This window comes from Stigmatopora nigra, chromosome 6 (genome assembly GCF_051989575.1).
Source record: "Stigmatopora nigra isolate UIUO_SnigA chromosome 6, RoL_Snig_1.1, whole genome shotgun sequence".
NCBI classification, from domain to species: Eukaryota; Metazoa; Chordata; class Actinopteri; order Syngnathiformes; family Syngnathidae; genus Stigmatopora; species Stigmatopora nigra.
The window spans coordinates 4,673,711-4,697,931 of NC_135513.1; the positions used below are offsets into that span (position 1 = coordinate 4,673,711).

A 24,221-nucleotide genomic window follows, 5' to 3' on the forward strand; every position below is an offset into this window, starting at 1 on the left:
TCTCCTACTAGAACTCCATGATATACAAGTTGTCGTGGCCGAGTGGTTAAGGCGATGGACTAGAAATCCATTGGGGTCTCCCCGCGCAGGTTCGAATCCTGCCGGCAACGCGTTACATTTTGGACCTTTTAAATAACATTTGTAGGCAGAGTCATCCATCAGTTGTTTCTATTATTTTAAATTGAATTACTAAAAAAGATAAATATACAACTTTGCAAACGATAAAAAGGATACACTTTAAAAACAATGATAGGATATTTACAAAATTTAATTGTACTGCAGACTGTTGTCTTGTGTTTTTTTTATTAGTATTAGTATCTCTCACATGATGTGTTGGATCAGGTTGTTGATTCGAATCCCACTGGACTAAATAATCAAAGTAGCAACACCATTTGCTGAAGTGAGTGTAAATAATATTGAGCGGATAGAGCAGAAACCATGTAGTCCCCGTTCTGACCAGTAGAGGGCAATCTAAGCCTATACTATAGTTCTTCATAAAGTAGGCCAAGATTTTTTTGTTGCTTTCCCTGGCTTACCCAATTACTTCATCATTCTGTCATCCAATTCTCATACGATATAACTATAAACACCTATCCATTTATTAATTTCTTGAGCTGCTTATCCTCACCTAGTCATCCTAGGTTGTGTTCTATTTTCCTTTAAAGATCAGCAGCAAAGTTCAGCAACACACTTCCAACCCCACCAGCTGAGAGGTTTGGCAAGGAAAAATGTTTTTTCCCTTCAAAAAAAAACTTGTTATTATAACTCAAGCATATGCATTTCTATTGAAGGAGGCCGAGTATTACCTCATCTTGAAGTACAACATGCAATAAGCACTATATGGACAATAACTGCTAACGTATGAAACAACACACCCCAAAAGACTATTTCTATATAATATTAGGAATATTCCATCGTGGCGGAACGTGAAATTAATGTATAATTCCTCAGCGTTCTTTCCGCAGTTATGAAACTTGATTCAGACAGGTTTTGTAACATATCCGCGCCGGCCAATCAGACATGAGCTTTTTTCCTCACGTGACACGGAATTTTTACGTAACCCAGCTAGTGTCCGAAGTGAAAGTCTGTGGACTGCTCACGAAAGGAGATATGAGTAGTCACGCCAAACATAGACGCGCTAATCACTTCTAACATTTTTTATAAATATTTTTTTTACACAACATGTCGCTTCAAAAGACAGCCGAGGAAACGATGGAGGAGAGAAGCGCTTTCTTTATAGGTGCCGAAGAGGACACAATCCCCGAGCAGGAGGAGGACCACCATCAGCTCATTCTGCAAAAAGCCAACGCTTTGGCTTCAGAAGACTCCCTTAAAGAGGCCATTTACTGGTTCTCTGTGTCCTTGCGTTACGGACCCGTGAGACCCGAACAACTAAGCACTTTTGTGGACTGTATTGTGCGGAACCTAAAGAAAAAGGCAGCCTGCGGCTCGGACTCGCCATCGAACCGGGATCCCGAAGATCACAAGACCCAGTGGGACAAAGCATTCGATTGCCCGAACTGTGATAGCTTTTTTGGGGAACCAGTGACGCTCATTTGTGGACACTCGTTTTGCAAGAGATGTGTTCAACGAGGGCTGCTATCCCGGTGCAAGATATGCCACGAAGTGGTAAGACCCGATGGAAAGCCCAATGTGATTCTGTGCGGACTTATGGAGAAATGGTTCCCCGACGATGTGCAACGGTCCAAAAAACTAAGCGAAGTGGACGAACTCTGTCGGTGCAAGCGCTATGACGATGCGGTGAAACAAGCGAGCGATATAATCCAAGAAGGTGAGGGTTTGTTTGGTTATTCAACGAGACATGTTTACAGGGGGTGTGTCAATGCATTTCCTGGTTATACGTAATAGCGTCCGCCATATTGAATGTGTCATGTTTTCCCTGCAAAGTTAGAAACGACTTGAATTCAAATGGTCATATCGACAAAAATCAAAAACTTATTTTTTTCACATGAGGTAATATAATGTATCTTTATACAATGTGCAACGCGTAGTACGTCTTTTGGTTGTTTGAAATGTTCACTGACTGCGCATGCGCGTCCTCATGAGCTTGCGTAAGTTAGGTCGTGACTCCTATTGAGAGGTTTTGTAACTTTTGCAGTGGGGCGGGCCTGTGTGTTGCAAAGCAACCAATTGCCAGACATTGACACGGTCATAAGCATGAATGGTGACTCATGATTATGTTGGTTATCTCGAAAACATTATGAAACAGTTGGTTATGAGGCGACTGTACATCTGCAGCAGACTGTGAATGTAGGAGTTATGTAGTCTGATGGAATTTGTGCCAACTGCTTAGTTGAATAATGTCACCCACTACAACTGTTTTTGACCCACATATTAATATTTGATCTACATTTAGCTTGGAGTGTTAAGGATCTCAGATGCATTACATATATAAATAGTCATCATTGAATTTCTTCGCATACATTGCAGGAACAACAACGTTCCTCATTGGCAGCCATTGACGGTGATAGTCGTCCAATCTGCTTGAACGTATATTCATTTGCTTACGACTTTCCTGGTGAAATGGAATGGTCTTCTATTACTGACAAACATATTTCAGTTCACAGCACGTGGATCAAAGAATTCAATGGGACTGAAAGTTATTACATAATACCAGTGTATGGTCACTACGTTAAAACAAGGCAGTGGGATAATTCAACATTGGTGTGTATCACAAGATATGCATATTTAATATCGATATTAAATATGTTAAATTGGAAAACTAAGAAGAAAGTCTTGCTTTAGTCTCACTGTTTAACGGTTACAATGCTCTGTCAAAATAAGTCTTTAAACTGTATTTTTTTTGGAAATACACAGACTAATCTTGAATATTGGAAGATTATAAATCATTTCTAACCACCTCTTTCTTTCCATTTTCATTGAAGACCCTAAAACAACAGAGGAGGCACGACTTTCACGGGCAGAAGCTTATACATCTCTCAACCAGTTTGATCTAGCTTTGGAGGACATCGAGTTTTGTCTCGCATCAAAATGTTCTGCTGAGGTACGTCATACTACTTTACATGTATAAATAATTTGTATGAAATATGTTTGAAACACCATGGGCGTGTACGTAGATTAGGGCAGAGGAGGAGGCAAATGTTTCGCAGCTGAATTTGATGTCATGTCTTTGTAGGCTTTTTTTAGGAAAGCTATGGTTTTGCACGAGATGGGCGAAGTGGATGAGTCTCTACAAGCCTTTCTCAACTGCCTTGCGTTGGATGAAGACTTTCCCTGTGCAAAAAGACAAGTGGAAAAGGTAAGAAACTCAAAATTACATATTAATCCCATTAACTGACATTTTCAGCACCTCAAAGTGCGACCAAAGTTTGATCTGTCCTTGACACCCACGTAAACTTGCTACTAGAGCAGGTATTGGCAACCCGTTTTCCAATAGACTCATTTGTCATTCCTTCAACAGATCATGTGTGACCTCCTATCTTCAGCCAACGACAACGTTGAAATCGGCCTTAGGGAAACGGCGCAAACCACGTCGCCCCACTTGCGCAGCAAAACCCTGGTGACTGGTGCCCAAATCAGATCACATAGTCTAGTCCAGAGACAAAGCCACCATCACCACCAAGTCCGTGCGTTATCGGCACACAAGCGAGCGGAAAAGCGCGAGGTCAGTTCAATCCTACAGAACATTTTGTATTTCTTTTATTGAGGTCTCCTGTATTTACTTGAATGATATTTCCACTACAGAAACGTTGGGAGAGTCTTGAACGTCCCGGCATAGGTCGCGCTCATTCCCTGCGATATCACGACGCCGGTTTTGGCGAGCAGGGTTTGAAGAGGGTCTGCTCCGCCCCTCAGCTTGGGGATGAGGAGAAATCCAGCCTTCTGAAGAGGAAATTGTCTGTTTCTGATATTGAGTCTTGCATTGTGGCCAGTGGAAGTAACAAGCTTAAAAAGCAAGGCACGTCCTTTCTTTATTCTTCCTAACTAGAATTTGTTGAATCATAACTCTCTCTTCTTTGTTTACCTTCAGGTGTGACTAATAACAAAAAAAACACAGCCAAAGCGAAAACTTGCAGACCTGAACTTGCTGAGCTTATTGACGCCAATGATTTTGAGTGCTCTCTTTGTATGAGGTGAGTAAACACTCTTTGTAATGCATGGTGATTAACTATAATTATGGTGATAATCTTTTGGCTTGACACTTTAACAAAGCTTTTTTAAGGGCATTGAAACAGTAAAAAAAGAAAACTACAAATAGAGAATTTTGACAGATGAAAAGAAACATACTCATCTTTAAAAACATAATATTTATTATGTCATCTACTACATCTTGATAGAAAATAAACGTATGAACTTTCTGGCTTTCTTTCAAAACCAGGTTATTTTACGAGCCTGTGACGACGCCATGTGGCCACACGTTTTGTAAAATCTGTCTTGAGCGTTGCTTGGACCACACGCCACATTGTCCTCTATGCAAACAGAGCCTAAAAGAGGTAAGTTATCGCACATGTGCACTGTACGCAACAACAGTATGTACTGATGGTCTAATTATTAATCTCTACTTGACAGTATCTAGCATGTCGGAAGTACACTGTGACAAGCACGCTGGATGCCCTAATCAAACAGTATTTGGGTCAAGAGTATAAGGAACGGTCTGTAACACATTTGGAGGAGACCAGAGAGCTTTCTGAGTAAGTTACCGATTATTTTCACTGTCTTATCTATTCTCAGCAAAAGTAGCAATTATCTTGGTCTTTTTTGTTTTTTTCCTGGGAGCAGCTTGACAAAGAACGTGCCTATCTTTGTGTGTACCATGGCCTACCCCACCGTGCCTTGCCCACTGCATGTATTCGAACCACGTTACCGCCTCATGATCCGCCGCTGCATGGACACAGGCACGCGGCAATTTGGGATGTGTATCAATGATTCTCAGAAAGGGTAAGCAAGCACGCGGAAACAGAATGTGTTTTGATTCTTTAAAAGACTTGAGAATTGGATTCAGGTGTCATGTGTTACATAAGAGCTTCAAATGCCAGGCATTTTTTTCAAAATTAAAACTATGGTATCTAACCCGGCAGGTTTGCAGACTATGGATGTATGCTCATCATCCGCAGTGTCCATTTCCTGCCTGATGGTAGATCAGTGGTGGACACCATCGGGGGAAAGCGTTTTCGAGTCCTGTCACGAGGAATGAAGGACGGTTACAGTATTGCTGATATTGAGCTTTTGGAAGACGCTCGGGTAAGAAATGTGTTTGAAAATGTTGTTCTCCCACGTTGAAATTGTGTATTTGTCTGGTTAACTTGGCATAAGGGAGAATTCAAAGGTCACCTGTTTCATATTTGCATAGGTGGCGGACAGGGAAGAGCTTGATAGTTTGCAAGAACTTCATGATGCTGTATACAATCAGGCCTGTGAGTGGTTTCAGAACCTCAAACTACGCTTCCACAACCAGATCCTGCAGCATTTTGGACCAATGCCTGACCGGGAAGGTGATATCCAGGTACACCACTTGCACTACTTTTCTTAGGCAGGCTATGATCATGCCATTTGTTGTAATTGATTCAAGAGGGGTAGAGAAGAAGTGTATTGCCCCACTCTGATTCTATCCAGTCTATTTTCAATGTCTCCCTCCACATAACACATGACTGTGATTTTGGCTCATCTTGTCTGATCCAGAAAAATGCATGAAATGTCTGTCCTTTGCACAACATGTTCCAGTCCTTCATGTAACTCTTCATTCATTGGTCTCAAGTGCCTTTAGCAATGGTCAAGTGTGCCGCGGGAAATTTTTGCAAGAAGTCATACAATGTAATATTCAGAGATAAAAATTCATATAAATATAACAATTAAAATTGAACTATTAAAACATATTGAATGTTAAATTAGAGATTATACTATTACAAAGTTCAAATTGTGAAACAGTCATTTTCTTGCTTATTTTTCTCGAGCGAACCAGAAGTTGTTTGGTTTCGATAGCCTCAACTTTTGACGACATAAAGTCTGTGTGAGCACATTTTTTGCTACACATTTCTCACATGTCAGCCTTTTACCCAAAAGGACAAAATTTGGTGTTTCTTTCATACGCTGCAAATTCCACCTGCGCTTCCATTTGAGAAAGCTTACATTACCGTGGACTTAATAGCTTTATATGTGCATAATAGCACACCGGAGTTATTTATTTTTTATTGCTTCCTCACGTCAAAGAGGATTACAGCTCGGCTCTCGGGACGACCTGGGGGCGGAGCCTTTTAACAGTATTGGCTCAAGAGCTTTATTGGTGCTTCAAAGTTAATCCCACCACTGCTGTTGTGTCACAAGTGTCATGGAGGAAACACCTTTGTAGATGCTAGAGGCTTTTGTTAGCGCAGCAAAGTGCAGCAGTGATCCGTTATGTTATACCTAGTGGCAGCGTAGATTTATGTTAAGCACATATTGCATTTTGTTCAAATGATAACTCCGGTTCCATTTCCATTGTGCTGGCTTGGCTCCCAATAAACATGTATGTACCGTATTTTCCGGACTATAAGTCGCAGTGTTGATCGTAGTTTGGCTAGGCCTGCGTAGAATATTCAAGTGTGACTTGTATATTATGTTTTTTTTCTCTATCAGGCCAGTTATCCCAAATAAACCCTTAGTCAACAGATGCCTATTTCGCCTGTTCTCAATTTTATTTCTTTAAACATGTTTTTTTTTGTTTCTGATCAAAAATGTGACTCTTTGGCTGGTGCGACTTATACTCAGGTGCACCTTATATTCCGAAAAATACAATGTTAAAATGTTAAAACCAGTTGAATAATTGATATGCACATTTGGACCTTTAAGTTAATGATTTAGTGACATTTCAAACATATTAACAGTAACATAACATAAGTAATCATTGATGTCTTTGGATGTCTCATTACTTTTTTTTCTTTCCCTTTTTAATTGGAAGGCAGCTAATGTTTTAAAATGTTAATATGACTAAATATCATTCATGTTCCTTTGTAGGCGACTCCTAATGGTCCTGCATGCTGCTGGTGGCTCCTGGCTGTGCTTCCCATCGACCCACGCTACCAACTTTCAGTCCTCTCCATGACCAGCCTCAAAGAACGCCTGGTAAAAATCCAGCACATTCTCACCTACTTGCAGAGCGATCCCAATAACTAAAAGCGTTCTCCTTTCACCACAACCACAAGTGGACGCCGTAAAACCCCACCCGAGCCTTCCTCTAATATAGCTAACGACACGCTGTGCTGAAAACATTCTTGAACTTTAGAGATGTGGCCAAAATGCCTCAGGGATTGTTCCGGTGACACACATACGTTTATTATCTGTTGCGTCAAACATGAGTCACACAAGAGGTGAAGTGGCGCTTGCCTTTTTAAGAATTTGAAAATGAACTTCCAGGTGTACCGCCCTGTTGGCAATGAAATGGAAATCATTGTCACGGAAGAAGGACATCTATTTAGGTTATGGCCCGTATGGTGAAAGCAGGAAAAGGGCAAAAGTAGTAAGTTAGATGTGATGAAAGGCAAATCCAGAATGCTGTGTGAAAAGGAAAAAAAAAGGAAAATAGGACGTAACATATACAGCAGTGGTCACCAGCTTTTTTGTCATTGCAGACCACTAAAGCTATTTCATATTTGTTGTGAACCCGACAATGGTCAAAGCACGAATACATTTATTTTTTATATTAGCACAAAAAAGCTAATATTTTTATTTTTTATTATTTAGACACAACACAATGGAATAACAAACAGAAAGAACAAAAGCTTTGACTTGTATTAATTTGAAAAAGGCAACATTTTAATTGATAAAGGCGAGAACGTGGCTGATACACTTTTTTCGGTTAAGATAAAAAAAAATAAAAAAAAAATAAAAAAGAGAATTTATAAAGGTGGACGGTCAAAACATCCAAAATAAACGGGCTTCTCTGCTATCTCTTGCCTGAAAATTCCTTATGCCTGATGCAAACAACATCTGGAATACACCTAATTAACATAATTAATTCACTTGCAGAGCCGTACCAAGTGGTCCATGGACCTATAGTTGCGGACCACTGGTTTATTGTACTTAATCCCCTAGTGCAACCAATCCACTTCCTTATCCTGTTTTGAGAACAGCAATTACCCTTTGCAGTATTTTTCCCCCCTCTTCCATCGTGTTCCAGTTTTCTTCTTGGCATCACATGTTTCCATGTGGTTATGCACTGAAACACTCATGACTTCAAATTGTCATTTCAATGTAGTACTTGTCCTAATCCTCTGGTGAAGGTGGATTTACCAAGATCTTCCAAAGTTTGTCTTGTAGATTGGGAGTTATTTATGTATACAATTACTTCTCCGCTACTCCCACAGAATATGTTCAAATATTTATACATTCTGATCCTAGGTATGTGTAGGAATTGTCAACGGGAGCTGTTGCAATATGTCATTGAATCGGTGTGTATTCATAGTTTTTACTCGGTTTGCTTGATGGGGGAGCAGGAAGTTGTCGCCTTTACACTATCTGGCAACCTGGTTTGAAATGACACTATCCTGTATTTTTGTTTACCATTTTTTTTCTCCCCTGTCGTTGAATGATTTTATTTTTCTGGTCGTCGAAAGCACCCTTATTTTCACTATGTTGGAAAAATTCATGCCGGTTTTATGTAAATCCTTTAAAAAAAAAAGTATTTCTTGGGTTACTATCTTGCTTTTTGCTGTGTTTTAAGGTAACTATTTTCAATTAAAACATGCAATTTTTCTTATTAAGCCTTTGATTTCTTTCTACTTAAGAATTGCGATAACACACTAATATGATGGAAAGCTGTGGTAAAACGTTTATTAATTATGGGGGTACTTTATTTCCATAACACAATAAGCTTTAATAAACTCATTGATTTTGACCAGGATAGACATCTGATCACTATGAATAATTTGCTGCAAAACATTCTAATTTCAAATTAATTGAACATCTTTATCACTCAAAGCCAGTCTGAAAAATTGCAAAGAATAAAAAAATGAATGAACAGTCAGTATACTATGCAAATTCAGAGATAAAGGCATGAATGCCTCCTCTGCAACCACAAGGGGTCGATAATGCAACGTCATTGCTTCACTAATGCGTCATCATAATTGGCTCTATACTTGCACTTAAATCCCTTTTGTCATAGCAAAATAAAATGCCAGTTTATTTCAGGATCAGTGAGTGCTTGTGATGTCGTCACAGTCAGCAGCCCTCCGGTTACCGGGCAGAAAGCATCATCATGAACTCTGCAGAAGGAGACAGACAGCAGGTGATAATGATCATAACACCCTTTTTTTTAATATTACATCATTATACAAGGCACATGGAGCTCACTCATAAACTCAATATTTTCACAGCCACCAGCAGTTTAATGAACCATCTAAATGGCAGTCGCGGGAGTATTTGTAATTGCTTATCAGATATTTCAAAATGCAAAGCAAGTCTCCCTCAGTCCAACTCATCCAACTTGATTATGCCTATTGTTTGACAGTATTGACTAAATGGCCACTAAAAGCTTAATAGCAGAATCTACCATCCTTAGTTTTTACATGCCACTCTTTAATGTTTTTCTGGAAATCATTTGCTGTAAAAGAAAGAACCTAATAGATAGTAGTTCTAAATTATTTTTAATTAATACTGCAAAAATAAAATATAGCCCATTTTAGGTGAAATTAATAGCATATAAAATGATGACAGTTAAGATAATGTATGAGTGGATAGTCAAATTAAAAAATAAATTATATGATATATATATAAGGGTGGTTAGTGAGTTGGATTCACAGTTTTGGGTTTGAGGTTTCGAACCCACGACCCCACTAATCGCTTGTCAATATTCATAAACATTATAATGATACAGCTACAAATTTGGTAAAGTGATATTGAATTCTCCATTGCTGATAAGGTTATAAAACAATTCCTCACTTACGGGCTTTATTTATGACAGTCAGAAATTACGCTGAATTTATTCTCAAAATAGACCGCAATCTTTCAATCCATATATATATATTTTTATCCATTTATCCATCTATATTAATTTAGCATGTTCTGTAATTTAGTTTATACAATAAATTCATTTTCTATACATAATATGTAGTGACAATACTTTTCACTATAATGTTCAATATATACAGTCAGCCTCAATCTGAGCAAATGTCATGTTGTCATATATATATATATATATATATATATATATATATATATATATATATATATATATATATATATATATATATATATATATATATATATATATATATATATATATATATATATATATATATATATATATATATATATATATATATATATATATATATATATATATATATATATATATATATATATATATATATATATATATATATATATATATATATATATATATATATATATATATATATATATATATATATATATATATATATATATATATATATATATATATATATATATATATATATATATATATATATATATATATATATATATATATATATATATATATATATATATATATATATATATATATATATTTATATATATTTATATATTTATATATTTATATATATATATATATATATATATATATATATATATATATATATATATATATATATATATATATATATATATATATATATATAATATATATATATATATATATATATATATATATATATATATATATATATATATATATATATATATATATATATATATATATATATATATATATATATATATATATATATATATATATATATATATATATATATATATATATATATATATATATATATATATATATATATATATATATATATATATATATATATATATATATATATATATATATTTATATATTTATATATTTATATATATATATATATATATATATTTATATATTTATATATTTATATATATATATATATATATATTTATATATTTATATATTTATATATATATATATTCTTTGCATATTTTTTCTTTTAAAAACTTTGTTTCATAAGGTAGAAATCTCAGTGGGAGCTATACTTCAAAAAGTGTAAGGAATTATATTAAAAGTGTGTGACTCATCCACTCCAAACTACAGCTATAAATCAAGTCAATATTCTTAATGCATGGTTTGGAATGGCTTTTTAAAATGAAGTTAATTAGATGAAGGACAGGAAGCACAAATTTATAATCCCACCATGATTTCAGGGCATATTTGGAAGTGCTTTATACTAGATTTTCACACACACATACACACTGTCGCACTTTCTTGGGTTATTCTACCAGTGTGACACCTTCAAACTGAGCCCTCGGGGCGAATTGATGATGATGAGTAAGAGCACCCGCTTATTGATTCCTTGCGACAATGACACGTCTTTTCATACGTTCCCGATAATTGCAATAGATTGGATTGTTGAGACAAGACAAAAGCGATTGCAGCTGCTGGCGTGCTCAAGCCTGCAATCGCCCGAGCAAGCGTTGGTATATGTTTGTGTTGATTTTCTCACTCGCCAATGCAATTTCTGCTAAGTCCTTGAACTGTCAACCACAATGTGTTCTAAATGTGTCACATGTGACGCGTGCAAGTATGCGTATTGACTGGAGAAAAGGCGGCAATTAGATTGGAAAGAGGCTTTCAGGCCCGGCTCTCATTGTTACGTGCTTTTCTTGACTTTTTGCCAAAGGTTTTTTTGCTTGTAGCTTGTGTTTGGGTGCTTTTAATGCAGTTTAAAATGGATATTATTGTAAGAATGGGACCATAATAGTATGTAGGATTTGGAGGTTGGTTTAAAATTGAGAGCAAATCACATTAAAAATGTACTTTTTGAACTTTATGCTTACTCAACAGGCACTAAATGGCTTTTTTCACCCAATCTACTCACCATCAAAATCAATGTTGCCATCTTTGTTCAGGTCAATGTCACCCAGTATTTCCTCCAGTTCACCCTTCTTCAGTTTTTCACCAAGGAGGGTCTTCATACCGTCCTTCAACTCTTCAAATGTAATTTTGCCATCCCCATTGCAGTCAAACTGCAAATGAAAGTACAAAAAACAAGGATGTGGTGGGCTGGATTAGAAGTAGCAAAGATAGGAGAACAAAAGTAAACTCTGTGAGATAAAACACAACATAAACAACAGTGAGGGGTTATTAAAAGCCACAGTAAAAAGGCAATTAAAGCCTTCTTGGGATGGAACTGAAACTGTCGGGCTGTGGTGGAGCTCGGCAAGGAAAGCTGCAAACAGCTTAAATCCACACCACATCAGGCAATACTGAGTCATGAAGTGTTAGTCCTAAAGTGAGAACATCTTTGGAAGTGAAGAAGCAGTTGAAAATGAATTCTTATTTTGACACGTGTTGCCCTGGAGTCATTCACGTCTCTCTCTTCCGACTGATATTTATAGTTTTGACAATGATGTAAGAAAAACTCCACATGAGCAAGAATAAAAAAATAATAATAATAGTAAAATATACAATTCCAAAATAAATAAAGATAAATCTGGCATTTGTATTTACTTCATTGACAACAAAGTGGACATTTATTTCTCTTCAAATGCCAGGCACCACAATAAAGATTCATTCATTTATCGGCAACACCCATCCTTTTCAGGTGCCGGAGCCTATCACAGCTGACTTTGGACAAAAATCAGGTAAAACGACCAAATTACACACATAGCCACAGACAACCACTCACACCGAGAAGGCCACTCAGCACTTTACTGACATTTTCTCTGGGTTATTGGCTTTCCTGATGTTTCTTGTTTTCATGCCCCATTCACTATTGCTGGCTGTGTCCTTTTGAGGATGTTTTTTTTTTGGCTGCTCTCTTCACACTAGTCATTCCCAAACACTTGTGATTGTGCCTCCCATCTGGGTGTTGTTGTCCTTACCTGCTTAAAGGCACAACGAAGCTCCTTGAGGCCAACCATGTGAGCAGTCTCAGCCAGCATCCTCGGGCCCATCAAGGTGCAGAAATCGTCAAAATCTACGTGGCCGCCCCCTGAACAAGGATAAAGCACATTGACTAACTGCGTGGAAAAAGGTGAACACATTTAAACTGTGATGCTGTTTTCGTAAAATAGGCATTTTCTTTCATGCAATGTTTTTGGGCCATCTGAGGGAAATTAAACTGGCTTATTAGTTAATTATATACAAATATTATTACAAAAAGTATAGTACAATCTTTATTTTATTAAATATTTCTCTTGTTGGTCCACAAATAATCAGCAATATCGTAATGGGTGAGATAAATAATGGTAAAGAGAGAGTTTAAAAAGTCCTAATGTTAAAATATGAAGAAAAGTGTTTCTGCATCCAATAATATCTGTTCAAATAAACTAATGATCGCTCCAAATATTACACAAAAACATTGTTTAATGTAAAACATATTCAATCATTTTCCATTCCGCTCACCCTCACAAAGGTCGTGGGGGTGCTGGAGCCTATCCCAGCTAACTAAACGCAGCAGATGGGGGACACCATAAATCGGTGGCCAGCCAAACACAAGGTGCAAGGAGACGGATGACCACTCATACCTAGGGGCAATTTAGAGTGTCCAACCAACCCGGGATTGAGCCCTAGATCTCAGAACTGCGAGGCCAACATGCAAACCACTTCCACACCGTGCTGCCCCCCATGTGAACTACACCAAATACAACCAGGGTTCCTCAGAAGTCAGAATGAAAACGCTTATTCAGTGTTTTCGGTTTGGGGGGAAAAAAATCATTGCAACCACCGAGGGCCAATCTCAACGCACTTTGACATGCAGAGTCATACCCAAATGGCTCCGCACCTGCTGGGTGAGGGCCATTAATCAGTCAGGGGGGGAAGCAATGCCTCCAATGTCCCCGGCTTCAAAGACAAACATCAATCTCGTGCGGTGGGAATAGCATGGAAAAAAATGGCAGCACGCACACTGACACGTTACATGCATCTGTGATGGTGCCATCAGTCATTCCGTAACATACAATGTCCGAGACAAGAATGAAAGATGTTAATATAAAGGCGCGATTAGGCCATGAAATAAATACATACATCTCATTTTGATCTGTTGGATGATTTCAATCAGTTCCATCTCTGTAGGCATGTAGCCCATCGTTCTCATGCAGTCGGCAATGTCTTTGTAATGTATGAAGCCATCCGCGTCGTAGTCGAACTCCTTGAAGGCCTCCCGTAATTCTAAGACACACAACAACACATATAACATGATGGTTAAAATCCCTGTCACACCAGTCCAACAGACGTATAAATTTGTTTAATACAAGCTGTGTCAGAACATGATGAGTCATAGATTGGCGAGTAGGAGCTGAAGACCAAATGCTTAATAAAATATGACAGTCTAAGTCCAAAAGTCCAAGATAAGGTTAGTAATCAAGCACTTTTTGACAAAGTTACCCCACTCCATTTTCCTAATTTATTTTGCCACTGGCAGTGAGTGAGTTAAAATAAAGTTATGCTGAGTTAAGTCATTAGTACAGGCGGAGTTTAGTCAAGACGTCTCCAGGCAGATAAACTTCCTCCCCTCTGTGTACAAGTTTTGTAGCTAATGAGAAGAATTGGAGAGTTTTTTTTTGCACTTGCCTCCGAGCTGGAGGGCAAAATATTGAAATGAGAAAATGCTCATACTGTGCTTTAAGAGCACAAAAAGACTGTTATTCACCAAACTTTTTGACAAATGCCAGGAAAAGCAGATTGATGTATACCTTCACAGAAGGAAATCTCAGCACGAATGTCTAAGTTCAGTGAGGTACGAAACCCATATAGCATCTTACCGTCCAACTCCAGCGGCATCAACTCTCGTTCCTGTAGGAAAAACATTAGATTTAGTCGCAAAAAATACCATTCTACAACAATCAAGGTGACTTGAAAAGGTCAAATTCTCCAAAGAAGATCCCATTAGAATAACAAGTAAACCGCGACAACAAACCCTAATGGGTCTTCTTTCTGATTTGCAAAATGAGGCAAGATCATACACTCCTACACACAAACATGCACGTTAAACTGTGCTGCATCTTCCTGAGGGACCTGGCATACGCTCCATCTGTGTGCAGACAAACAGACTCCCACACATAGACAAAGGCAATGGTGCCTTGCTCCTTTGCAAAAAGACAGAGAGATGGACGCGAAAAAACAACACATTTGCATACGGTTGTATGTGAAGCATTTCTTATTATCTCCCTTGTTTTTGACATTTACTCAAGCTGACTTTGCCTCCTTTTCTCCGTAAGGTTTCACCCCAGCAACCCCTCTACCTGACAAGTACTGCATGAAAACAAAAAGCACAAATGTGCCATAATTAGGGTGTAGTAAAAGCATGAGTATTAGCAGTGAAAGCTTCGGTTATGCATGTCAAAGAGGCAGAAATTAATATTGAAGCCATTCAGTGACTAAAATGAACATTAATAAATGCTTAAAATATGACAAGTTGTTTTTAAAGAGCGACAAGTGCCTTATTTGTTGCCTGTGAGTGTTAATTGCAATTCGTGTGCCTTGATTCTGAAAACGATGCTCGCATTTGCATATTTGGAAACATGTACAAAGTTTCATTTGCATATGTTTTCTTATTACTAATTCATTTATTATGATTTTTGACTTGTTTGTTTGTTGTTGTTATTTGTGCATGTTGTGGTGAAGCTTTAAATTATACTATTGTATAATAATAAGGACAATAAAAGCATTCAATTCAATTCAATAGGTTATATGAAAGATTATAAAAAAATGAAATGCCTTAAATGTTAATGAAAAGGAAATCTATCTACGATCAATGCAGAATTTGTGTCATATTGCCAAAGAGAAGCGAGAAACATGAAAGCGCACTCCTCTTCACGTACGACGTATGCAGATGCAAAGCTCCGGGGAGCTCAATAAGCTCAAAGTAACACGACTGGCAAGCCCGTTTCGGAAGAACATCAAAGCTCTGATTTCTCCTTCCTTGCAACTAACTGTACTACATTTTGACTCGACATGGAACTTAGACATAGAAGTCAGAACTTCCAAATATACCAGTATCTCAACAGTCACAAAAAAAGAGTGGATAGGGGCTCATCTGGGACTAAAATAAAGCCTAAAACTTGACAATAGTGATTATTAGTGCACTGCCTGCCGAGTCACAACAGAAAAATAATAGTATATAATAAAAGGAAAACACTATTATTATTATTATACCTGAATGAGAACAAATCACATTTTTGGGAGGGCGTTTTTTTATGTGAGCAGAAACTAACAACAAACACGCATAGAAAAAAAACAATAGTAAAATACAGAAAAATATGCTAAATAGTCAATTATTAACATAATAATTAACTATAGCCTAAAACAAAACAAAACAGGCTGTCGGTGGTAACAAAGAAAAAGTATATACATTTATTAGTTGCAGGCTTAGCCAAACTATGAAAAAAAATGGAGTTTATAGTTCCGGAAAGACAGTCCTGGCATTTGATTGGCCAAAAGATAAGTTGTATTCTGACACTTCCTCATTATCCTCACGAGAGTCACATGTGTGCTGGAGCTCTTCCCAGCTAATGATGAGCAGCTGGCGAGTTAGACACAACGGATTCTCCCATTTTCGAAAGAGCCAATAATGCAGAAAGGAAGTGACACAAGTACTGGCAATAGGTGAGGAAATGTATCACTTTTTAAATCATCTCATGAAGTAATTGTATATTTTTTGGGAAGTTTCTGCTTCCTCAGGAAAATTGTCATGATTTGGGAAAGCTGGGCCGCATGGCAGCCTTACAAACAATTATTCTCTGCATAATATTGCCAACTGAGTTGATCCATCAATTCAATGCCAATGCACACGAGTGCCAGCAGTGGGCTCACGTCATTCCCAACTCAAATGCTAAACACACTCCTGTTATATAAAAACATCTTCATTTTTAATACTGTTTACACCATTCCAACATAAAAATCGCTTCTCTGCTCCACAAGGGTATATTTAGAGAGCAAGGTCAACACATTAATTGGATTTTTCTTTCACCCAGAGAGAATTTGACGGCCACGCCGACCGCCGACGCCACCATCGCAACGAACCCATTGCCAGGTAATTTCATTTGTTTTGCCATCAGTTGGCCCATTGTATCTCAAGCATGAAGACACATGAGACGTATGTTGGGGTTGACACACAAATAACTAATGGCTAAGAAGATCAAATGCACGTAGCCTATAGTTGTTCCTGTGTGGCGTGGCTTATGGCTGTGTCAGGAATGCAATGCATCAACTCTCTTTCATTATCTATTTGTCTCGTCCAGCCTCCTCTAATGGGGGTTGACAGAAAACCTAGCTAAAGGGCTAATTAATAGTGAGGCAGGGATTAGGATCACTGCAGGATGAATGGTCTGCTCGCCTCAGCCGCATTGTCGCAAAGATGTACACTGTGCATGGCAATAGGATAGGACAGGATAGGAGATCTGTATATAGTAAATTGTCATCTGGGAGCTTAAAAAAAAGATATTCTCCTTATTGAATTTTGCACACATCCGCTTTTACAAGCGAAACATGGGGAAAAAAGTAGTGCACACAAGGTTCAGGGGTCAAGGGTTTGATCCCTGGTCGGTTTTCACTGTGTGGAGTTTACATGTTCTCCCTGGGTCTGCGTAGGTTTTCTCCGGGTTATCCGGTTTCCTCCCACATCCTCAAAAACATGCTCGTTAGGCCAGTTGAACACCCGACATTGCCCCAAGGTATGTGTTTGAGCGTGAATGATTGTACATCTCCTCGTGGCCTACGATTGGCTGGCCACTGTCCCCCCCGCCTCTTGCCTGAAGTCAGCTGGGATAGTTTAATGCCACTAGGCTGTCATTATACAATAGATTCTACTTTATACATCAATAATGGCATTTTGCTGAGATATAAGTCAATGGACCAACAAGCCCAGTTATTCAAATCAACAATTGTGACTATTTGACAAATACACTTACTGCAAAAATAATAAATAAATATATAAATGTGAATAACTGGAGTTGAACTGACCTGTCCAAAGAGTTTATTAAGGTAGGCGATGTAGGCAGCAGCCACTGCTGAGCTGTTGCTGAGGCTCCGTTTACCACGTCGACGAGATTCCTCCTCACTGCCCTTTTTCGGAGTGGCTGGAGACTTTGAACTGTGAAGTGAGCATTTTTTTTCATAAAATTCCTTATTTCCTTCACAGCTACCTCAACCTTTTCATTCCCAAATTAAGATTTTTCTTTTTTCTGTTTTGAACCTTTACAAGGCACTCCTCGAACTCTTTAGTTACCATTGACGACCCCAGACGTCCAATCCCTTTTGACTGGGAGGAGAAAAGTATAATTTCCCTCTTACAACTAAATTAAATTGGACATCTATTGACATCAATGGCAGCCAATGAAATTAATTGAATCCGTAAGTACTACAAAGTAGTAAAGCTATCAGGGGGAAAAATGTGCCGGAAAGCCTGCCAATTTTACTTTTAATCGACACAGATTTATTTCCCATGCAAATTGTTCCCCAGCCCATGGCAAAAACAACAATAAAGACTTTTGTATTGAGAATAAAACTTGTGACTTTCTGTAGTGGAGGAGTTTAACATCCATTAAATCTGTTATCGTCATAAGAAAGCACAAAGATATTTGCAAATTGAGTCTGAAAAATGTTTTTTAAACCCTTACAGGGCACTAATTAAATCCTTTGTTTGTTATTGGACTAAAATATATTTTGACTGCTGGCGCCGAATTTGTTCCTTCCATTGAAAGTGGATTGGACGTCTATTGCCGTCAATGGCACTAATCATTGTATGTAACTTAATTTCTTTAGTCTTTATTAATACTATATTAATATATAATATTTCTTCTAATAAAAAAACAATAGTGATTAATAATGAAAGATAATAATAATTGCTAATATTTAAGGTTTTCTTGATGAACAAAATGACTCTGTTAACGGTTAAAGATTTTAAAATCTAAATATAAATAGCAGTCTACTTTAGTGATTCCAGTTTCCTTGAAAGAGGTAAACAAATACTTTTTTTAGGAAAATTCTCTGTGTCAAACCTACTTAAAGTTAATTGAATTGGATTGGAAAAACATGAGCAGTCCAATCAACCGGCACGGCTCATTACATTAGTCATTGGAGAAATGGGGGAAGTGTCCTTTCATTTAGAAACTATTGGAGGGCTTGTTTTGCAGCTGATGTCCCAATCAGTGAGTCAAACAGCACCCTTCTCTTCTCTTAATCTGTGTTGATGAGAAACAGAGCTTTAGAATAACCAGAATTTCTTAGAGAGGCTGAGCTGAAGAGCCTTGTTTTTAAATCTGCCCGTAGTTGGAGATCTGCTGGCTGCTGGACCCCTCCCTCCTCGAGGAGACATGCTGGAAGAAGTAAAAATAAATAAATACATAAATTTAAAAACAATGACTGAAACCAACAAATTAATCAATCCAACTATTTGTACACAGACAAAACGGCTGCCCTTTTTGTTCAGTTTTCATCACATTAAATAAACTTTTGTCGTATTTTTTTTATTTAACTAACCTGGCCGAAGAAGATGGTCGACTGTCAGCTCCTCCCTTTAAACTTTTCAGAGACATCTTGCTGAAATGAAAAAACATTTTTTTATGGCGTGTATTTCCCTGACTATCTTTTATTCATCATGAGGGGGGCTGGAGCCTATCCCTGGACCAAGGCGGGGGACACCCAGCCAATCGCAGGGCACAATGAGACAAAAGACAACCATTCTCGCTCGAATTCATACCTAGGGGAAATTTAAGGGGTTCCACCAGCCTACCCCGTATGTTTTAGGGATATGGGAGAAAAGTGGAGTACCCAGAATAAATCCATGTGCGCCTGGGGTGATCATGCAAACTCCACACAGTGAGGACCGAGCTGGAATTGAACCCTTGACCCCATAGCAGTGAGGTCAACTAGTTCAGTATATTATACACTGTATTTGAAAAACAGAGAAAAACTCCGAAAGTTTATTTCTCATGATGCCAACACTCACTAGACACAAAAAGGCAAGAGTCATTGTTTTAATTGTCCCACTAGGGGAAAATTGTCTTCTAGCATTGTTTTCAAGCACATACTTTAAACACAAAACGTGGCACGCTCCAATGCCCGCACAGAGGGAGAACAGACTTCGCAAACAAGGCGGGGCCCGCAGCTGTTGTGTTCTGCATAGGCAGTCCCAGAAAGTGCCACCACAAATGTATGAAACCAAATCAAACGTACAAATAAACAATGAAAAAAGAATCTAGCCGCCATTGGCCGAAAGGAACATTAATCTACAAATTGGAGGACGTGCAAAGACGTGAAGAAGCGAAGCGCGGTGACTTATGGATGACTGTTTGGGAGCCAGATTGATGTTCTGTCACGGGCTCTGCCGTTCTGGCCTGATGATGAAGGGCTGCATTTGGTGTTTATGTGCCATAGACATAAACGCCTCAATCCACCAGTGCACATGTCACAAAGGCCGTGTAAAGACAGATCCCCGTGATCCGCTCCGGCGGCTACCGCTCGGTCCGCCGCCTACGCGTGAGCCCTAATAGGAAGCGACACCGAGATCAGCCGGTCTTCTGAATTACACCCGGGCGCTTCACGTGCCGTCACCGTACGAACCGCAATGCCAACTCCCAGTAGGTTACAACGTACCATGACGGAGTAGTGATTGCCTGTCTGTCACGCTTCTATACAATGAGCGTGCATGCACTACATGCTGATTTCAACACGGTGCAAGCATGTTAAAGTGTAAAGGGAAGGGGGGGGGGGTTCTTGTTTTCGTGATTAAAGTCGTGAGCAGCTCTTTTAAAGTGTCGTTCCACTTTTGACCTTCTGCACATCAATCGGAACACCTGCACAAGTCCAAACTCAGAGCTTTATACTCGGGTAAAGTAGAAAGTATTAAAATCGGGTAATAAAATATTGCAGTGTAGTTTAAGGCTGCAGACATTTTTTTTGCTAGGGAAATTTAAAATAAATTATTTTAGTTCATCATGTTAGCAACTAGGCTCAGAGTGGTTCATGTATCGGCCTTGCAGTTCTAGGGTTGATGGTTTGATACCAGGTCATTGTCTGGATTTTGCATATTATCCCTGTGCTTATGTGGGTTTTTTTCCGGATACTCCGGTTTCTTCCCACATTATAAATACATGCAAGGTAGGCTGATTGAACTAACTAAATTAGGTATGAGTGTGAACGTGGATGTTTGTCCTTTGACTCATTGTGGCTTGCGATTGATTGGCCACCGATTCAGGCTAGTCCAATCATTTTAATTTTTTTTCTGGCACCACTCATTGTTTACCTCTTCTTTTCAGACAAAAGTTTCAAACTCAAGACTCCTCTGTTTATCAATGTCTTTTACTCAAATGATTAAGTGTCATGGCCCAAATCCAAATATGTACTAATTTGTTGACTTATTTGTTGATGCAGCTCACAGTTGCACTTTTCGATGACATTTGGGGTTATTCCAAGTATTTTGAGTTTGTGTTTTGGCAACCCCTTGTCGCTTTCCAAAAGAATGACTTTCACCTTGACTGAACACAAATCTCACCAGAATAAACAAACACATTCAGAGTGAAAAAAACAGCCCACATATCTTTGTATAAGATTGACAGTTCTCTCTAAGTGGTCAGTTGCTGTCATTGCCCAAAACACAAAAAGTAGTCATTAGTCCACATGAATTTGTTGAATTATTTGTTTGTCAAGCTCACAGTTGCACTTTTTAATGACATTTAGGCTGAAATGAAAACATTTGGAGTTTGTTTTGTTGCAGCCTCTCATCCCCACCCTCTCCCCTCAAATCCTCTCACCTCAACTGGGCACAAATCACACAGTATAAACAAACACATTCAGACTGACAAACAACCCTACATAACATTGAGTCACATTGTGTACCTGCAGCTTTCCTCTCTAAGTGGTCAATTGTTGTCAATCACAAAGAAAACACACACTATTTTAGATTTGAATCCTGGTAATTGAAATAATGGACTGGCCTGGCAGAGGGGGGAAAAAATTAATGGTAAAAACTGATTGAAGGGCCCGATTGAACTATATGGGGATAAGATCTAAATAGAAAGTCTAAATATATTCCACATTATCCCCTGGAGTGGAGGAGTCTGAGATTGATTACATCACTCACTTAAATGTCCCACAGTGTACATAAACATATATTTACATACACACTGACCATATTTGTCTTACTCACTTTTGATGAGCAGAAAAGTGCGACATTGTACAAATGAATACTACAGCAAAAAAAAAAATGCAAATGTTCTCACAACCTGTCACCCAAAATCACAGGTGATGGTGACAATGTAGACGGACTGGTAAATTGAGAGCCTTGCCTTTTGGCTCAGCTTTTTTTTTGTTTCCAGCACGACAAACCCAGTCAGAGTTTAAATCATTGCAGACGTGGCATCAATTTGCCTGTCAATCTCCCGATGAATCTAGGTCGGTACACCTGTGTGGAGTTTGCATGTTCTGCCTAGGCCTGCGTGGGTTTTTTTCTGGGTATTCTGGTTTATTCCCACATTCTAAACACATGCATGGTAGGCTGATTGGGCCCTCTAAATTGCCCCTAGGTAGGAGTGTGTGCATAAATGGTTGTTTGTTTATTTCCTTGTGCCCAGTGATTGGCTGGCCACTAATTCGTGGTGTGCCCCGCCTCTTTAAGGAGGCTATTAAAATTGTTTTGACTAGTATTTGATTCAAACTACATGATATATGTATGAAGATAAGTGGTGAAAACATGGGCACAATGGAAGGTGGTCATGTGCTAGCCCCGTAATTATAAGATTGAGGTTTGAATCCACCTTGGGCTCTGTCACATATTGAAAATGAGACTTTCACAAATGTCTAACTAATCCTTTTGACTTTACCACTCAACATACATGAGTTTACAGTCTTTAAGGACCGAAACAAAGATTTGCACTTTACCCTCCACATTAACCCCACATAGTTTAATTCCCTTTAATTGAGTATAATGATTTGTGTCTTCAGAAAACCTCCTTATCCAGACAGTAAACCAAAAATCCTTGCAGGCTGGAGGTTTATTGAATGGAGTATAAACTTGACTTCTCTTTGTAATCTCCTGTCTTTTGTTTTGGATTATCACTCTAATCACAAGATGTCCGGCGGTCTAAACACAATCTATATTCAGGTGCACTCGAGCAGCCAATTGTAATGCAGTGAATTGCCCTGCATATTATATGAATCTGAACACCTTTTTGTCTCCTATAAACCTTACTTTACACGCCAGTAGTAATTTTATGTCATTGCTCTGAATTGAGATATTTTCCACTGATAAGGTGATACAACCTTTCTCTCAACTTTACACATCCATCCTTCATTTTGTAATTCTTAGTCTAATCAGAACAATTTTCTTTCTCCTCATGTAAAGATCCATTCGGAGATATTGGAGCCAAATTTGGATTGAACGTAGCTGAATAAGGATGTCGAGACAAACAGGACAGAAACAGCAAAACAAAGCACCGTAGACGGCATGAAAGCAGCAGGTAACGCAGGAAAAACAACATTTAATTAAGCAGAGAGGGAACGTCTGTTCTGTGTTGGGGACAAATTATATGCCGTCCAACTCACTCATAAATGAACCATTGAAATATCCCAAAGCAAAATATAATGACAATATAATTCATCACAACGGCAACTTTCCAGTCTTACCTTCGTTAACAGGTATACAAAAAAAGATTGTGTTTATGTCCTCCTTGTATGACAGGAATGAAAAAAACGTGTATGTAAAGCCTCACCTGACCTGAGGATTATATAATAAAGGTGATTATTGGGCTGGATTAGAGATGTAGCTGGACTGTGCTATCGGAGGCACAATGATATTTTGGAGACAGTGAGGGCATTTTTTGTCTTTAGGGGGACAATTTAGGGTCAATTTCAATGTCTTTTGAAGCATCATGATATTTATTTGCAGATAAATGTGGGTTATTCCAAAATTTAATTTAAACATGTCGTTTTTGGCGGAAAATGTCTTGCCCTGAGACCAAATCAGACCAAAAACAGATAAAAGAATACTTGAAAATATTTAATGAAGAACCCCAAAAGTCTGTAGTACCTTCTGAAATACCATCTTGTCATTCATTAAACCTGCAATGAACCTCAAATTAAGCATTATAACAAAATTTGAATGGATTTTTGGGGGGTATTAGTTGTCTTGTTGCTGTCTCGTAACTATGGGAACATTTACTTCAAAAAAGACATTATTTCAAACCCAGGCCATTGGGATGCTAATTGTAATTGACGTGGCGGCATGGCAACAAGCAGACAACGGTAATGT

The 24,221-nt window shown here is 38.1% G+C and overlaps 2 protein-coding genes and 1 non-coding gene across 3 annotated transcripts; 2 read left to right on the forward strand and 1 right to left on the reverse strand.

The window, feature by feature from the left end:
* The first annotated feature begins 28 nt into the window (after positions 1-28).
* Positions 29-110, forward strand: trnas-aga (transfer RNA serine (anticodon AGA)). The gene has a single exon. It is a non-coding gene; the product is annotated as a tRNA-Ser (tRNA).
* A 940-nt stretch (positions 111-1,050) lies between these two features.
* Positions 1,051-8,717, forward strand: lonrf1 (LON peptidase N-terminal domain and ring finger 1). The gene is made up of 12 exons (XM_077718215.1): positions 1,051-1,792; positions 2,907-3,025; positions 3,158-3,280; positions 3,443-3,646; positions 3,727-3,940; positions 4,013-4,115; positions 4,361-4,475; positions 4,552-4,673; positions 4,762-4,920; positions 5,061-5,223; positions 5,333-5,485; positions 6,973-8,717. The coding sequence occupies exons 1-12, from the start codon at positions 1,183-1,185 to the stop codon at positions 7,129-7,131; spliced, it is 2,244 nt and encodes a 747-aa protein (XP_077574341.1). The 5' UTR covers positions 1,051-1,182; the 3' UTR covers positions 7,132-8,717.
* Positions 8,718-8,762: 45 nt separating this feature from the next.
* cabp4 (calcium binding protein 4) lies at positions 8,763-23,683 on the reverse strand. Its single transcript, XM_077718218.1, has 9 exons — positions 23,597-23,683; positions 19,454-19,513; positions 19,189-19,290; positions 17,936-18,065; positions 14,737-14,767; positions 14,000-14,143; positions 12,856-12,965; positions 11,850-11,997; positions 8,763-9,218 (listed from the first exon to the last, which is right to left on the reverse strand). Exons 2-9 carry the CDS (start codon positions 19,507-19,509, stop codon positions 9,190-9,192), a joined length of 750 nt encoding a protein of 249 aa, XP_077574344.1. The 5' UTR covers positions 19,510-19,513; positions 23,597-23,683; the 3' UTR covers positions 8,763-9,189.
* Between the last annotated feature and the right edge of the window lie 538 nt (positions 23,684-24,221).

Excerpts from the sequence above, each read along its gene's own strand:
- lonrf1 (XM_077718215.1), top strand. The coding sequence starts at position 1,183 with ATGTCGCTTCAAAAGACAGCCGAGGAAACGATGGAGGAGAGAAGCGCT. Across the intron at positions 4,116-4,360 it reads GAGTGCTCTCTTTGTATGAG|GTTATTTTACGAGCCTGTGA; the intron begins GTGAGTAAACAC and ends TTTCAAAACCAG. Across the intron at positions 5,224-5,332 it reads AGCTTTTGGAAGACGCTCGG|GTGGCGGACAGGGAAGAGCT; the intron begins GTAAGAAATGTG and ends ATATTTGCATAG.
- cabp4 (XM_077718218.1), bottom strand. The coding sequence starts at position 19,509 with ATGTCTCTGAAAAGTTTAAAGGGAGGAGCTGACAGTCGACCATCTTCT. Across the intron at positions 19,291-19,453 it reads CGACCATCTTCTTCGGCCAG|CATGTCTCCTCGAGGAGGGA; the intron begins GTTAGTTAAATA and ends TACTTCTTCCAG. Across the intron at positions 14,768-17,935 it reads TTAATAAACTCTTTGGACAG|GAACGAGAGTTGATGCCGCT; the intron begins GTCAGTTCAACT and ends TTTTTCCTACAG.